At 42.3% G+C, this 17,657-nt stretch overlaps 1 protein-coding gene across 15 annotated transcripts in view; it reads left to right on the forward strand.

Annotated features, from left to right (window-relative positions):
• The window catches only part of ltbp1 (latent transforming growth factor beta binding protein 1), a 161,909-nt gene that overhangs the window by 89,104 nt on the left and 55,148 nt on the right, over nucleotides 1-17,657 (forward strand). For all 15 annotated transcript variants that reach the window (XR_015513373.1, XR_015513372.1, XM_087290441.1 and 12 more), the window contains one exon: nucleotides 6,847-6,906. Coding sequence is in view for 10 of the 15 variants with exons in the window: in XM_087290429.1 (XP_087146555.1) it covers nucleotides 6,847-6,906 (60 nt within the window). In the remaining 5 variants the exon portion in view is untranslated. The remainder of the gene's footprint in view (nucleotides 1-6,846; nucleotides 6,907-17,657) is intronic.

The following is a 17,657-nucleotide window of genomic DNA, read 5'->3' on the forward strand; positions in this document are numbered from 1 at the left end:
CGTTCTGTAGACTATCGGGAATAAAAAATAGCTGAAAGGGGCTAATAATTTTGACCTTAAAATTCTATTCTATTCTAAAATTTAAATTCTAGCCAAAATAAAACAAACAGGACTTTCACCAAAAGAAAAAAATATTATCAGACATACTGTGAAAATGACCTTGCTCTGTCACAGATAAAAAATAAATAAAAAAATAAATAAAAATATTCTAATAATTCTGACTTCAACTGTATATCAATCTCTAATGCATTTCAGAGGTAATTTACACCTGCTCATTTAACGATGTGAAAAAAAAAAACAGGTGACCAGATATAAACATACCTGCACAATATATAGCTTGCTTATGCAAATAAAATACCTGTCTCACTCACACAAAGACAAACATCTTATTTTTGTAAAACTAAAACATCCTCACCCTCATGAAAAAATGTCAGATTTGCTTTCTTCAACAAAGAACTTTGCTCACTCACACATTGAGGAAGATCTACATCACAAACACCCGTCTCACCCTAATACATGCTTAGTTTTCATAAATGTGTCGTATACCCAAACAACCTAAAAAAAATGCTTTAAGAAACTAGTTCGACAAATTTCTTTGGTTAAGTTGTATTCTTGACACTGCTTTAATGGATATCTATGGACAAAAGCTCAACCAGAAGTTACTTTCAGAGTCAAACATCTGCCTTTCTTTCACAAACAAAAATATGTCTCAACTTCACCTGGAATACCTCTCACCATCACATTCCAAACCATCTGTCTCACTCTCAAAGACATTCATCTACTTCACTTTTTAGAAACAAAGACACCTGTCTCTCCTTCATGTAGGCAATCATATGCCTCATTTTAATGAGCACAAACACCTGTATCACCCTCACAGTCATTCATTTCTCTCTCTCTCTCTCTCTCTCTCTCTCTCTCTCTCTCTCTCTCTCTCATTTTAACTTCTGTTTTAACTCCTTCTCAATAAAAAAACATCCGTCTTCCCCTCATTCACAAACCCAAACATATGTTTTACATTTTCACTTTGAGTCTCCTGATTTGAAAGGCCAAGGTGATTGAAACAAACTAGTGTTCAGAGCGAGACACACTGGTAAACATTAATATGTCTGGGCCTCATTTGAAGTGGAACACTTGCAGTATGATTGTGCACATTATTCCACAGTAGTGTGGCCTAAAAAGAGCGGGAAAAGAAGTGATTCATCAAGAGGCCATGACTTAATTTCTAACTAAAAACAGAAAGAAAGTGTGAGGGGTTCATTTAAAAAAACCATTTGATGTCAATGTGGCTGTGACTCAACGGACACATGGTCCTAATATTGAGAATGAGAGGGAAGGGATGCATTCCACAGAGAAAAGGCAAGTGCGTAATGAGTGGGCAAAGGAAAGAGAAAGCTGTTAGGTATCTGGTTACGCACACTCTGTGTTGAACTTACTGACATGCTGACTCACCTGGCACACACTCCACTCTTTAGTAATGATGCATATACACATTTACTCATGATTCCTCCATGCTTAGTCACTTCGCTGAAGTCAATCCCTACGGAAAACTGTTAACAGACCACTCCAATTTTCTCTCTCGCTCTTGCTCGCTTTCATTTCAGAGAATGTCTGTAGATGTTTTTGAAATTCTCTTTCCATATATGGGCACCCCTGCATTCTGTGCATTCCCAGACATATGGCTGATTTAAACCGTATGGACGTCACCAATAACAAACCTTCATGAGTCTCTGAAATTTGTAAGCTTTGTTTTAATCTTTAAATGGCAATAAAAATGTTGTTCTTTTACAAAGAAAAGTGTGCTTTGTTCACCTCACACTTTAAAATAATATATATTTAACTCTACTGTAGGGGTGACCTGTGCACCATTTTAGCAAAATACAAAAAATATATATATAAATACGCAGTTTTTGTACTACCTGTTTCTTGAAAATGATTGACTGAAAGCTGTGCCATGTTCCCGTAATAACAGGACTCCTACAGCCTCCTCACCCATGTGTATTACTCAGCCCACAGAAAGTGACAGCAGATCAATAAACTCACTACAATTTGTCAAATATTACAACTGTTGGACTACATAATGCACTTTTGAGGCTTTTTTAGGCGAGAACGTAGTTGTGCCTATTTTAAATATTTATCATTTCTAAGATAAAGTGTGTCAGCATCCATCTGCCTGTCATTGAGCAGAGCAAAGATGGTTGACATCGTCCATCCACAAGATGGCAACAGAGACCGCATAATAAGCCTTTAGAGGAGAAAAGGCATATTTTCTAACTACAGCTCATCAAACCATTATAAAATTAGTAAGTGACATTCTAAGTCGATCTCTCTCTTTTGTATGTTGTTGTGCTGTATTTATACCATAGTAATTGTGGTGTAATGAGTGTGAGATAGGACTCGCATATCATCAGGAATTTATGTATTTTGTGTTGTCCGCTCTTTGTGTAACCCTGAGTGTTTTTTCTTATCGCAAACACAACAGTAATCTGGTAGTGATTGCATTGCTTTGGCTTTTTCGGGGTCAATTATTGTGATATCTCGATTGCAACAGAGAATTACTGGGAAATGTCTTTAGACTGGTGGCATTTCATGCAGTCCAGCCTTATAATCTTAAAATGTCAGCAAAATAACCTGTTTTGTCATCACTTTAGACATTATGCTAGAGAATCATTCAAATACTAGCTATAAAGTGACGTTGGTGAATTACTAATGGTTTCTGAAGACAGTAGTTCCTCATACAAAAGGATGTTTAGACTCTCCATGTTGGATTTTCTTTTTTATACTTGATTATGCTGTTGAACTGTTGTAGCAGTGCGATATGGCTGTATATTGTCACTGGTGGGCCACTAGGGCACACGCCCAGCGCACGTCTCCCACCAGTGCCGATATACAGCCATAACGCACTGCTACTCATGACATTTTTCTCATATATATACACACAACCAAACAACTTGACAACTTTTACTAAATCATTAGAAAAATACTAAGAATTTTTATATTACACTGAAGGTTGTACAAATATAGGGTACAACAATTGTCTTAGGGTTTAATTTTTACCCGCCAGATTTAAAATTCTTTTTTCACCACATAACTACAGGCACACTCCAACAAACACCCAAACACACACAATAATAACCTGCTGATTTACCTTTTAGGAATACTGTCAAGCAAAAAAAAAACATTTTACACCTATACTTTTAGCAGAATAAAACATAAACCTTTACATTTGTAATAAACTAGTGCTGCCCACTGATAAATATTGATGAAATACTCTACACGAATGTGGGAAAACCTTGACATTTCAGCTGATTCTAATGTTACCACACAATTAAATAGCCATTATCAGTGGTTATCAACTAATAGATATGGGCCAGTAGGGGCCTTCTGCACCTACTGGTAGGCTCAGAAGGCTGTTATCATCCATCCACATGGTAAATAAGCTATATATCACATACTTGCGGCCGTAAGTTAAAGAGAATTATTTATTTTATTTAATAACTTTTCAATTAATTGTATTTTATTAATAGCTAGGCCCACCAAAATCCTAAACCCAACCGTCACAGTAATGTAAAAACAAATCTGGATCTGTAGTCTTCTCTATTATTATGGCTGATTAACCATGCGGATGGATGATAACAGCCTTCTGAGATAAGTCCCCTACTGGCCCATATCTATCAGCTGATAACCACTGATAATGCCCATTCAACCGAGTGATAACAATCGAAGAGGGTGGACGTTTACAGTTTGTGATGAGCAATGCCGTTTATAGATAAACATTTTAAGGATTAAAATTAAATGTTGCTGCTTTATTTTAAAGGTTTAGGGAAGACGGGTGATTTTTTTAAATAAATATAATTCTAAGACCACACAAGGGTTAAGTCTTCGTTTACTTCATTTTGAGGTTTTACGATTCAGTGTGGCATTGAGAGGTGTGAAGTTGTGGTATTACCGCCGTCTCTGAGCTCTGCTTGCAGCAGCTGTAGGCCAGCACTTCCCAGGACATCAGCTGGTAATGAACAGAAATAGAAGTGCAGGGCAGTAACTGAACACAAGTGTTGGGGTAATGAAGACGTAAACAAGTCTGGAGTTCAGCCCCTTTTATTTCTGAAGCAGGCTCAAAATATGACCTCTGGAAGTGCCAATGCCTTTCTGCTCTCTTCCAAATGAGTCAGTCTGTCTCTCTCTTGCTCTCTTTCTTCTATTTATGTAATTTATTACAGTCATTACCCATGAGAATGAGAGGGAAGTAAACCCTGTTCCCGTTACACTTTCCCAGTCGCAAGGCCTCCCTGAGACAATCCTTGAAACAGTCACTACAGAGCTATGTGCAGTGTTTTTGTGTGCTTTTTTTAATCTGATGATTATGAGCTCAGAGACAATGGTGTGTTTAAAGAGATGCTGTTTATAGTGATTAACGATCTGTAGATGTGTTTGTGTTTTAGTGCAGAACAAGAAAGAGCACTATTCACGCTGAATCCTGGGAGTTCTTGCACAACATGTGATTAGATATATTAAAAGGTTCACATTTGTTCCCCATTTTATCTCTGGTGTGAATTGATTAAGGCTTGTGCTTAATTGTAGGCTTTGTTATTGTCACTACAATATAATATCAGTATAATAACTAATTTATTATCACTGCCTCTGGGCCAAAATTACATACGCTTCTCGAAATTACAAGTTTGAGATCAATATTTTTTTTTTTATTGAGCTTTAAAAATGAACAGTGCTTATTTAATTTAAGAATATTTCAGAAAGACTGTATAATATAATATTAATAAATAAGTTAGTAATCTGTTTTTATACAGCACTTTTATTATGTATGACCATACACACAAAGCGCTTCACAATCATGAGAGGGCGTCCCCCCACTCCACCACCAGTGTGCAGCATCCACTTGGATGATGCGACCACAGCCACAGGACAACAGTGCCAGTGCGCTCACCACACACCAGCTATAGGTGGAGTGGAAAGACAGTGATAGAGCCAATTCAGTGGATGGGGATGATTGGGAGACCACAATAGATAAGGGCCAATGGAGGGAACTTTGCCAGGACACTAGGGTTTCACCCCTGCTCTTTACAAGAAGTTCCATGGCATTTTTAATGACCATTAAAGAGAGTCAGGACCTCAGTTTAACGTCTCATCCGAAAGAAGATGCTCACTGACAGTATAGCGTCCCCTTCAGTTTAATGGGGCAATAGGACTCACACAGACCACATGTTGAGCACCCCCTACTGTCCTCACGAACTCCACTTCCACTTCATTAATAATTAGTAATAATACTAAATATACTAATAAAATAATAATAAATATTATTAGAAAACAATGATAAGTGTTAATGAATACATGTTTTATTGCAGTCCAACATTAGTGAGCAAAAGGAATAAAAACAATACCTTTAGTTAATTCAAAAACAATGCATCTTATAATTGTACAATGTCAAACTTTATGTAGAAAAAATGATTCGCTAATTTGCTTAAAAATGAGTTAACCTGTTGTAACTTTAATTTACTTAATAAATGAATAATATTTACATATATTTAATAATAATAACTAGTAATAATAAAAAAGCAAGGGTTTCTAACTTATTTATTACTTGCATGAACTCATACATAATATTTTGTTTTTGTATTATTTTAGTATAATTGTATGTTTATACTGGCGGAAGGGTAACAGTGGGTATTAATTACTTATTGTTACAGCAAATTCCTTGCTGATTTCGCTGTCCCCAGCAGGTAATGTTTTTAGATGCAGGACACTTGCTTGAATTTTGATACATTTTTTATTCTTGCTTTCAAAACATGTATCAGAACAAACAACTTACAATGTTTTGTCAATGTCTTCCAAAGGAGCGTTTAAAAACTGCGTCTCTGCCCACTGATATGCTTCTTGCTGATTAGGTTCAACTGATATTGACTCTCCCACAGTGCAGTGACTAGTATGCCCCATAGGTGGCAGCACAACAGCTGGCAAATAACCAACACAATCTCACGGCAATTCGTAACTTTTTTATTTATTGGCTAATTCGTATGAATTTGTACAATCTAATTCGTATAATTTAGTACGATTTGCTTATCCCCCAATGACGGTTGGGGTTAGGGGTGGGGTCAGGTGCCACGCCTCCTTTTTAAAATCGTACCATTTCGTACGACTGAACTCGCACGAACTTGTACGAATTAGCCACTAAACTGGCAAAACGTAAAATACTTACGTTTTCTCGTGAGATCAGGCTAAAATAACATACCAAATAAAACAAAATTAAATAAATTAAATAATATATAAAATATATAAATAATAACTCAGAATATCCGGCCCCTGATTGGGGATTTCACAATCATAACAATATTTCCAAAATTTAAGAAGGCAAAATATAATTCCACAAGTTACAATTTACATCAATTTACGTTGTAAAGGAAAACAAGAATAATAATTCTAAACTAAAAAAATAAAGTAGTTCATAATAAAGGTAAACATTTAATTTTCCCCTTCTTATTAATTTACATTTTCACATTATAGACTTTTCAATCAGTCTTTGTTGCCTACTTATTAGATTTTTCAGCTAACAGGCAAAGTTTATGGATGGGTTTTCACTATAGCATCTCTTACAAGGCCTTGACTATCCTGTAGTCTTTAGGATCAAGTGTCCTGTTAAGACTGCTGATTTTGCAGTTTACAAGAATTTTAGTTTGAAATGTTAGCACCTTGATCAGTACTTTAATTTAATGTGTTTTAACTATACAGATGTTTTTCATGAATATGCTAGAAGAGAATGTTTTTGAGAATGTTGAGCTGTATCTAAATGTGCTGTTATTTTTGTCTTCCTCCTCTTTCTCTCTCTTTCCTCCAAAGCGATTCCTTTGATTGAATGTCCTCAAGGCTATAAAAGACTGAATGGCACTCGCTGTATCGGTAAGAACATGTTTCTGCTTGCTACTTCATTGCTTGCATTCATGTGATTTTATTGTATTTCTGTTCTCGCAGTGGGCATGTGTGTTTGTTTGTAGTACAAAATTTAGCATTTTTGTGTAATTGTGAGTTGATTGTGATGCTTTTGATAAGATGCTAGAGTCTGCCAGTTACACATCCAATATACTGTAATACATTTTGCCCCTGCACTGGCCTCTGTATGTCACAGCTGGCAGCATACACCATGTACTGTGCTTCTTATTTAATTGCCATTTCAAAAGCAGGTCCCAGATCTTTCACATATGACTGTTTCACTGTTAAGAAGACAGACAGGAGGAGAGACAGGTGGCATCTTTGCTAGATCTTTCTAATCTGTGTTGAAGCTGGGTGTAATAGTGAGAGAATCAGCATTTCAGGGCCAGCAGCGAGAAAGATGTAAGGGCTTTTGCTCAGACTGAAAACCAAAGACAAATAAATAAATGAATGAATAAACAACACTCACAATGCCATGTATTGTTATTGTATACTTTGGCAATAAGAACTTCATTTTAAGATCTGAATAATTCATATTTTTGAGTTATACTGATTGATGTGAGATGAGCGGTGTGCAGTGGAAACAAGCAAAAAATATTGCTTAAATTTTTGTTATTGCTGTAATTATTATTTTTTTAATTACTTGCAATATGAAAATTGTTTCCACCAATTTTTTTCTAGTATGAAAAAATTGTTTAAAAAAATTATAAATAATAATAATAATACACATAAATAAATAAATAAATAAATAAATAAATAAATAAATAAATGTTAAAAAATCAGTTTTTATCTTATAAAATATATTTTCTCAAAAATAAAACACCAATAAAAGGACCACCACCGTTTGGAGGTCTGAAAATGCAAACTTAAGAACATAGTATCATCACGCCTATGTAAATGGAATTTTGCAAGTTCTTTACAACCAAAACAACAATAGATCAAATGATCATTGGATTACAGAATCCTATGTGCACAGATACATTGTGGTTCCCCTTCGGGGGGAACTTCAGCACTATAAGTGGATTTGATTGTAAAATCCACGCATTGGGAGGTTCGGTTCAGAAGCTACTCGTCTGAAAGAGTATTGAACGGGCCAATTAAGAATGAATTGGCAGCGCAAGCCTGCGCAGGTGAGCGGCATAAGCAATCAACTGAGTATATAAGCTCACCTGGCGCAGCAGACGCTATCCTTTTCGCTTCAGAGACTTTCTGATCGAGTCGATGAGGGTTCCTCCTGCTGTGACCAGCGATTCTGAGCGAACGAGAGAATTCTCCCGGTCCAGAGTGTGTACACGCAGTGGCAGACGGTCGAGCTGGGTTCTCCCTTGCCTGGCGTTCTTTGGGTCCGGTCCTCCAGAGTGGTGCGTATAAAGTTGCAAACTTCACAGAAAGAGCAACACAGTCGTGCAGCACGTCCTTATCAGGACGGCGCTCCGACTGTGCGTTTCTGGATGCGGTGGTTTCCTGTCCTCGGATGATGGGCGCGGGCACTGTGTTACATGTCTGGGGGTCCAGCATGTTAATGCGCTGCTCGCGGGCAGTTCATGTCGTCATTGCGATGCCATGACTGTTGCGCAAGATCGCGGTTAGCCTTTGCAAAAGGGTGAACCACCCCAGTTGTCCCCTGCTCTGCAGCTGGCACTCGGGCAGATCTGAGGGTTTCAGCGAGAGATAATCCGTCGCCCACGGGCCCGCGGACCTCCCGCTCCTCTAAGCGCTCCATCCAAGCTTCGGGCGGGGGAAGCGATCCGTCTAACAGATGGTAGCCCTTACGCCCGATGACACCGGAGACCAGATGTCCACCGCGGCATCGGAGGGTGGGCTTTCATTGTCCGATGATGATCCAGACCCGCTCGCCCCCTTCGGGCTGGTGAGCGCTGTCACTACGGATCCTGAAACGGACATGTTAGCCGTGCTTTCCCGGGCTGCTTCGGCCGTGGGTTGGAGATGGTTTATCCCCCAGCTCCGCGGCCGGACCGACTAGAGGGGCGTTCCCTTCTTCCCGGAGGTGCACAGTAGGCTCACGCGGTCTTGTAAAGCACTTTTTTCTGCTCGTGCTGCGTGTTCCTCCACCCTAACCACTCTTGACGGTGAAACAGCCAGGGGGTATGTGGCGATTCCTCAGGTTGAGTGCGCGATGGCGGTAAATCCGCGCGGCGCCTCTTCTTGGCGGGGTCCGCCTCGTCTCCCATCCAAAGCCTGTAAGTTATCTACCTCCCTCGGAGCTAGAGCTTACATAGCTGCGGGCCAGGCTGCTTCCGCCTTGCATGCGATAGCCACCTACCAGCGCTACCAAGCGCAGGCGCTGGCCGAGCTGCACGAGGGTGGGTCCAACCCAGGCTTACGAGCTTCGCACCGCCGCCGACTTAGCTCTTCGGACTACTGAGTCCGCTGCGTGTGCGTTGGGGAGGACGATGTCCACATTAGTGGTCCAGGAGCGCCACCCCTGGCTGATATGCGCAAAGTCGACAAAGTCCGCTTTCTTGACTTCCCCATATCCCCAGCCAGGTTCGGCGACACTGTCTGTGAATTCACCCAGGAATTCAAGGCGGTGAGAGAGCAGTTGGTGGGTGATGTCTTATCGGCGGTCCGTAGCCCGCTCCGCCCGCCGTGCCATTCATACCTGCTCCTCGCCGAAGGCGCCCGCCTACGAGAGCTGCTCCGCCCCCGCACACGCCTAAGGCGAAGCGAGCGCGTCGGGCACCTCGGAAGCAGGCAGCCCCCCTGCCCAGAACGCCGCTAAGTCCGGCAACGGACCGCGAAGCGCCCCTGGGACAGGCCATCTGGAGAAGAGGGAACTTGCTCTTTCCCCGCTGGAGGGCGGGGCCCCATTTCCAACGGCACTTTTTACTGCCATGAAAACATTATGAAAGGGCACTTTTCATTTCCCCAGATGTGACAGCCCGAAATCTGCCAGTCTGGGACGCTATGCTTTCTAGCTTGCAGATTCGGTGCGTTTCGCCAGTGGCTCACGAGCGCTGGGAGGACGGTCTCCTTTCTCCCACCCCTCGAGCCTCCCCTCCGGAGCTCGGGTTTGGAGTGAGAGCAAATATCTCACCTCCAGCTTTTCCGTGGGACCCGCGAGCTTCCCGGATCAGCACACCCACTCCGCGCTGCCCCACTGCTGGTACGTCAGCGATTGTAGCGATGAGTCCATTAGCGAGAGCTCTGCCTGCCTGGTTAGCGCGGGCCAGCTCTTCGCGGTGGCTCATACGCACAATCAGACTCGGCTATGCGATTCAGTTCGCGAAACGGCCCCCCAAGTCACGGGTGTGTATTCACCAGGGTCAGCCCCCTGTCCGCCCCTGTCTTGCGAGAGGAGATTGCTGTCCTCCTGGCGAAGGATGCAATCGAGCCGCTCCCTCCAGCCGAGATGGAGAGCGGGTTTTACAGCCCACGCTTCATCGTGCCCAAAAAGAGCGGTGGGTCACGGCCAATCCTAGATCTGCGCGTTTTGAGCCGCTGCCTGCACAAGCTGCCGTTCAAAATGCTCACGCAGAAGCGCATCCTCCGGTGCGTTCGTCCTCTGGGTTGGTCTGCAGCATTAGACCTGATGGACGCGTATTTCCATGTATCCACTCTTCCTCGCCACCGACAGTTTCTGCGGTTTGCGTTTGAAGGTCGAGCTTGGCAATACAAAGCCCTCCCCTTCGGGCTCTCTCTGTCTCCGCGGGTCCTCACCAAGCCCGCGGAGGGTGCCTCAGCGCCCCTTCGGCTCGCGGGCATCTGCATACTCAATTTCTTTACGACTGGCTGAATTGCCCTCTCTTTTGATTATGCACAGAGTTGATTATGCACAGAGACAAAGTGCTCTGGCACTTCCACCTGTGGGGGTTTCAGGTCAACCGAGAAAAGAGCAAACTCGCCCCCGTGCAGAGGATCTCTTCTCTCGGGCTGGAGCTGGACTCGGTCACCATGGCAGCGCGCCTCTCCGGAGAGCGCGCTCAGCTGATGCTGTACTGTCTGAGAGAGCTCGACAGTAAAATAGTGGTCCCACTGAAACAATTTCAGAGGCTCCTGGGGCATATGGCATCCGCAGCCGCTTCATGCCGCTCGGATTATTCTATATGAGACCACTTCAGCACTGGCTTCACGATCGAGTCCCCAGACGCGCATGGCACGCGCGCGCACACCGAGTCTCTGTTACTGCGCTGTGTCGCCGCGCCCTCAGCCCTTGGAGCGACCCCTCGTTCCTACAGGCCTGGGTGTCTCTAGAACAGGCGTCCAGTCTTGTTGTCGTTTCAGCAGACGCTTCCAACACGGGCTGGGGGGCTGTGCGTTGCGGGCATGCGGCTGCGGACCTGTGGAAAGGTACCCAGTTGCATTGGCATATCGCCTGGAGCTGTTGGCAGTGTTCCCCGCTCTCCACCGTTTTTTTCCCGGTGTTGGAGCGGCAACACGTGCTGGTCAGGACGGACAGTACGGCGGCGGTGGCGTATATCAGCCGTATAGGGGGTATGCGCTCTCGCCGCATGTCTCAGCTCGCCCGCCGTCTGCTCCTCTGGAGTCATCCGCGGCTGAAATCGCTGCACGCCATTCATATTCAGGCAAGCTCAACCGTGCAGCCGATGCGCTCTCACGGCAGCCTTGCGTCCTGGAGAATGGAGACTCCACCCCGAGTCTGTTCAGCTGATATGGGCGCGATTCGGGGAAGCCCAGATCGATCTGTTGCTTCCCCCGAGATCGCTCATTGCCAGTTGTTCTTTCCCTGACCGAGTGCTCTCGGCACGGATGCACTGGCTTACAGCTGGCCTCGGGGCACGCGCAATACGCGTTTCCCCCAGTGAGCCTGCTCGCGCAGTTACTGTGCATGGTCAGGGAGGACGAGGAACAGGTTGCTGGTTGCGCCCCTCTGGCTCAACCGGACCTGGATGTCAGAGCTCTCCCTCGCGATAGCCCTCCCCTGGCAGTCCCTTCGAGAGAGCACCTACTCTCTCAGGGACAGGGCACCACCTGGCACCCTCGCCGATCTTTGAAGAGATTTTTAGACGCGAGGAAGACTTAGGTAACCTCCGATTGCGGTGGCTAATACCGTCACTCGGGCTAGAGCCCCCTCCCCGAGCGCGCCTATGCCCTGACGTGAAGTCTATTCACTGAATGGTGTGTCTCTCGCTGAGAAGACCCCCGTAATTTGCCAGATCAGCGTTGTGCTTTCTTTACGCCGAGAGAAGTTGGAGAGCAGGCTGTCGCCCTCCACACTCAAGGTTACGTGGCTGCCATCTCCGCTCTCATAACGCGGTGGCTGGCAGCACCGTGGGAACGCATAACCTCATCATCCGGTTCCTCAGGGGCGTTAAGCGAATTAATCCACCCCGCCCCCTCTCATGCCCTCTTAGGATCTCGCCCTCGCTACACAAGCCGCGTCAGATCCCTTCGATCCTCGACTCAGTATTTCTGTCCCTGAAGACAGCTCTGCTGGTCGCGTTGATATCGATTAGAGGGTCGGGGACCCGGAGGCATTTTTCGGTCAGTGACTCGTGCCTGTAATTGGGCTGGCTTCTCTCACGTATGAGACCCCGCCCGCGATATGTGCCCAAGGTTCCTACCACTCCGTTTTAATACGAGGTAGTGAGCCTGCAAGCGCTGCCCTCGGAGGAGGCAGACCCAGCCCTTATTTATTGTCCAGTTCGCGTTTTGCGTATTATCCGGACCGCACTCAGAGTTTAGATCATCTGAGCAGCTCTTCGTCTGTTATAGCGGTCGGCAGCAGGGAAGTGCCGTACCGAAATAAGTTCCCACTAGATTGTGGATGCCTTTCTTTCACTATCAGAGCCGAGATGAGCCGCGTCCCCCGAGAGCGCGTGCGCACTCCACTCGGAGCTTCGCATCCTCTCGAGCGCGCGCACGCGGCGCCCCTCTAACAGACATCTGTAGAGCTGCGGGCTGGGTGACACCCAACACATTGCAAGGTTTTACAATCTGCGAGTGGAGCCGGTTTCCTCAAGGGTATTAGGTAACCCTTGGTGATTGAGGAAACAATTCGGTAGGGTGTTGAAACACGCTTGCTGCGCCATTTTCCCTAACACGGAGATACGTGCGCCTTTTTATCTGTCAGTAAAGTTCCCCGTCAGGTGAGCCCTGCAGATTCCTCCGTGGCCCCCAGCACTGACTCAGCGGAGGAGTCACTTGCTGGCCCACTACGTTGTAGGTCTGCCCGCTGGTCAGCCCGCGTTTTGGGTAAAGGTGCCTGCTATGCGTGGTCCCCACTAGGCGATCCCATATGCTTATTCAGCCACGGTTAAGTCCCCCCCCCCTGGGCGGACCCGTGTCTTCCCTCCCCGCTAACCACTCTTTTGCTATGCGTACTCCCCCTTTTTAGGGCTAGTCCATATGTAAATTCTGCCATCTATCCCCCCTTGGGTAACGGATGGCCTCCGCAGCGTCCTCCCTATCGGGATTGCACGCTTCCCAACGTACTGTCGTATTTTCCTAGAATTATCTAGATGCTCACGACTTCCCAAAAAATATATATAAATCCGTAAAACTTCTGTTGAAGTAGGATAAATTAGGGCCAGGGACACGTTGGAGGACCGCGCCCCCCATGATGTGGGTGCGTCACGCTTGCTTGACTATCTCCTCATCGGGGGTGTTGGTAAGGTGCAGTCATGATGGCGCTTTCAATGGGCTCCCAATGCGTGGATTTTACAATCAAATCCACTTATAGTGCTGAAGTTCCCCCCGAAGGGGAACGTTCGAGGTTACTAAAGTAACCCTTCGTTCCCCGAGGAGGGGAACGGAAGCACTATACTCCGTCGCCATAATGACTGTCCCTTAGCTGTTGAAAGTCTCTTCAGCTTAAAAAGGATAGCGTCTGCTGCGCCAGGTGAGCTTATATACTCAGTTGATTGCTTATGCCGCTCACCTGCGCAGGCTTGCGCTGCCAATTCATTCTTAATTGGCCCGTTCAATACTCTTTCAGACGAGTAGCTTCTGAACCGAACCTCCCAATGCGTGGATTTTACAATCAAATCCACTTATAGTGCTTCCGTTCCCCTCCTCGGGGAACGAAGGGTTACTTTAGTAACCTCGAACGTTCTGTATGAAGTGGCATTGCCAACTACTGGCCTGTTTGTTGTAATACAGCACCTTTAGTTATTTTCCTGGATCCATGTGAAAGGGTATTAATTTATCAATGGTGTGCACAAACATTTGCATTTTTATTACATCATTGTTATGTAAACTTTCTCATGATTGTGTTTTGAATTGGGTTGCAGCTGGAATTGAATCCGCTGCGTAAAACATATATTGGTTAAGATGGTGGTTCATTCCACTGTGGCGATCCCAGACTAAGGGACTAAGCCGAAAAGAAAATGAATGAATGAATGAATGAATGTGCTTAGAAATCTCTGTTCAAAAGTTTATGAGATGTTTTAAAAGGTTTTTAAAATTTATTATTTCTTTTTCTTTCAAGACGGAATTTATTTAATCAAAAAAGTTAATATTTTTAAATGTTATTTATTTCTGTTTTGGCAAATTAGTTTTTTTTTAATCCCTGTTATTATTTCCTTTATTCCTCATTATTTCCCTTTTAGAAATCAATATATGCTTATCTGGTGCTCAAAAATAATCTCTAATTATAAAAAAAAAATAATAATACATATACTGTAAAGGCCTACATAAAACACTTTAAACTCTTTATAAATGACTCCACTGTCATTTTTGATCATGTTTTAAATAGTCCTTAAACTGTTATTTCTCATTTAGAAATCTTTATAATATACTTATCTGGTGCTCAGAAATCATCTCTAGTTATAATGAAAAAAATAAATACATACAAAGGTCAAAATAAAAGCGCTTTATAACATTTATAAATGACTGAACTCTATTTTAAAAATAATTTTTATGTGTCTTTGTCATATAAAAGTTTTATTATTTCTTTAAATGTTGTTTCCATTTTAGAAATCATTATAATATGCTTATCTGGTGCTCAGAAATCATCTCTAATTATAATATAAAAATACATATAAAGGTCCAAGTAAAAGCACTTTATAACATTTATAAATGACTCTACTGTCGTTTTTGATCATTTTCATCTGTCTTTGCTGTATAAATGTTTTAATTATTCCTTACACAGTTATTTACCTTTTAGAAATCATTATAATATGGTTATCTGGTGCTCAGAAATCATCTCTAATGATAACTTTGAAAAATAAATATATATAAAGGTCAAAATAAAAGCACTTAACATTTATAAATGACTCTACTGTCGTTGTTGACCAGTTTCATGCATATTTGCTGTATAAAAGTATTAATTTCTTGCCAAATGATTTTGTTTTTAAAAGAATGTTAATCAAGGGTGCAGCCGTAGATAACCGTTTGTCTCTCCATCTCTGTTTCTCCACACACCCTCAGTCAAACACATCTGCTATTAGAAACACCACTGGCTGCCTCAGTTTGCCAAACCAGAGCTGAACCGCAGCTAAAAGTGAAGCAGGCTTTGCTAAGAGCCTGGCCGCAGGCATCTGAAAGCAGCAATCTGGTCAATATGGTGCAATACCAGGCAACACTGAGACATATTTTACTGTAACGAGTACAGATAATTAAGATAAAATATGACTTGCTTGAAAAAAAAAAAGAACTGCTAAATATTGAGTAATTTATTCTGCAGTAAGCAAATAAGGTTATTATAATTTCCATATCAGGCATTACTCATTAAAACTGCAAAATCATTTTTAATATACTTTCAACAAAAGCTGATCATGTGATTTTGCTATTGCCACCTTTTTAGGATCACTACATTTCTGGTGCCGTTTATTTTTAGTAGTTAATTTGTAGTACTCCCGTAATTTCTTCACAGCATAACACAGGTATTATGAACGTACCCAAGATACCTTTGATGGTTAAAATGTGTCTTAGATTTAATAAACAGGCCTGGAAGCACTTGGAGGCTCACTTTACCTTCATCTGGTAATGAATATTTCAGCATGTGCTTTTCTCTGAGGCAAGTTTACAGCACTTGTTTGGTGCTTCGAGTGCCGTTAAGGTTGAGCTTAATCACTGTCCTGATAACATGGCCTGAGGGTCCAACTAAACCTCTGACGCATTCTTACGTCAGGCTAGAGCTTTTACGGTGTATCTAGACGGCTCTCCTGTGGTTTGGCTGTTTTGTGAGGCTCTGATGCTCCCAGATCCTTTTTGCTGCCGTTAGTCATGTTGTTGTTGAGAGTAATTCAGCCTGTGCCTTAAATTTTGTTCATTATAGTTTACTTTTACTTGTTACAATTTATTTTAATCACTCCATGTACAGTTTTTAATGACTAAAAGATATTTCGCAAATATAATTTCAGGGTTAGATTAAGAATCGTGCATGTATTTTCAAAGGCATTTACACTATAAAAGTTCACAGCTCTTTAAATGACATTGACGGGTGGGACAAGCAATTTTTGGATCAAAAAGATACAATAGTAATAATCACATTTTAAATAGATTATATAGGGGGAGTTTACCAAACAAATCCAAATTTTCTCACCATTTACTTCAATGGTTCTCAAGTCTGATCCTCAGGCCCTCCTCATCCTGCATATTTTGTATGTCTTTTTACTAAATACACCTGATTCAGATCATCAACATTTTAACAGAGAGATCCATTAACTGATCTATGAATGTCATCTTTGCATTATAACTGATTGAATTAATGACAGTCATTATAAGCATATATAAAATCTCATTCACATTATAAAGGTTTCATCACTTATGAACATCCCATTCAAGTAAAGTGTTACAATTCTGTCTCGTAATAAAATATTCCTGTATATTCATGTAATTAAAAAGTTACCATTAAAATAAAGATGACCATATTTCTTTAGTAATCTATCACCATACAGTCAATGGTGCACTGTGTATAGAAAATAGGTTTATTTTTAAAATGAGGACATTATGATGTCATTGCTTTAACTGACAGCTCCTCTGGGCCAGTGTGTGTTCTGTTGCAGATGTTTGGATGTTTGAGTGATTGAGTGTGTGCCCTCGCTCAGCGTCATTGTCAGCATGAACATATTAGCATTGCATTATGGAAATGTGTTGGATCTCTGGCCTACTTGAAGTGGCTGGGAATGATGACTGCCCACACCCTTAACTCGCACTCAGTGGCCTCTTGGAGAGATAATGTGTGTGTGTTTTTGTCGATGTGTGAACATTCTGTCTAAAAAGGTGAATCACATCATATGGCTTTAAATTGCATGACTAAAGGACAAAACAAATATCCATGCCTGCTGTGGACATACATGTATATATTTTTCATATTTTTTTTATTGTTATTTATTCCATTTTTTTGTTTGTTTGTTTTGTTTTTGAGTTACATGCTTTAAAGAAATACATTTACTTGATTGCCAGAACTGCATAGGGAGTCAGAGATTAAACTTTTTCAGGCATCAAGAGTAATGCCATGATTTACAGAAAATGCTTACTAAATTGTAATTCAATTTAACAATTGTTACATCATAAACTAGACTGTTTGTGCACAATCCTTTAAACCACTTACCCATTTGTAAGTTTTTAATCATTTTTCAATCAAATTTTGTACTGTATGATCGTTTTACTAATTACAGGTCAGAATTTACTTTAAATAGATACATTGCTGAATAGCAAATACTAAAATGAATCTTTCTTTCGTCTGTGGGGTGTAAAAGACTGATTTTTTTTTTTAGACAGTTGATGAAGGTCAGAGTGATTATGGAACCAAGAAATATGAAAATGAGTCCCTGATATTTATTTTCACCCTC

Source organism: Danio rerio, chromosome 17, assembly GCF_052040795.2.
Source record: "Danio rerio strain M-AB ecotype USA chromosome 17, GRCz13ab, whole genome shotgun sequence".
NCBI lineage: Eukaryota > Metazoa > Chordata > Actinopteri > Cypriniformes > Danionidae > Danio > Danio rerio.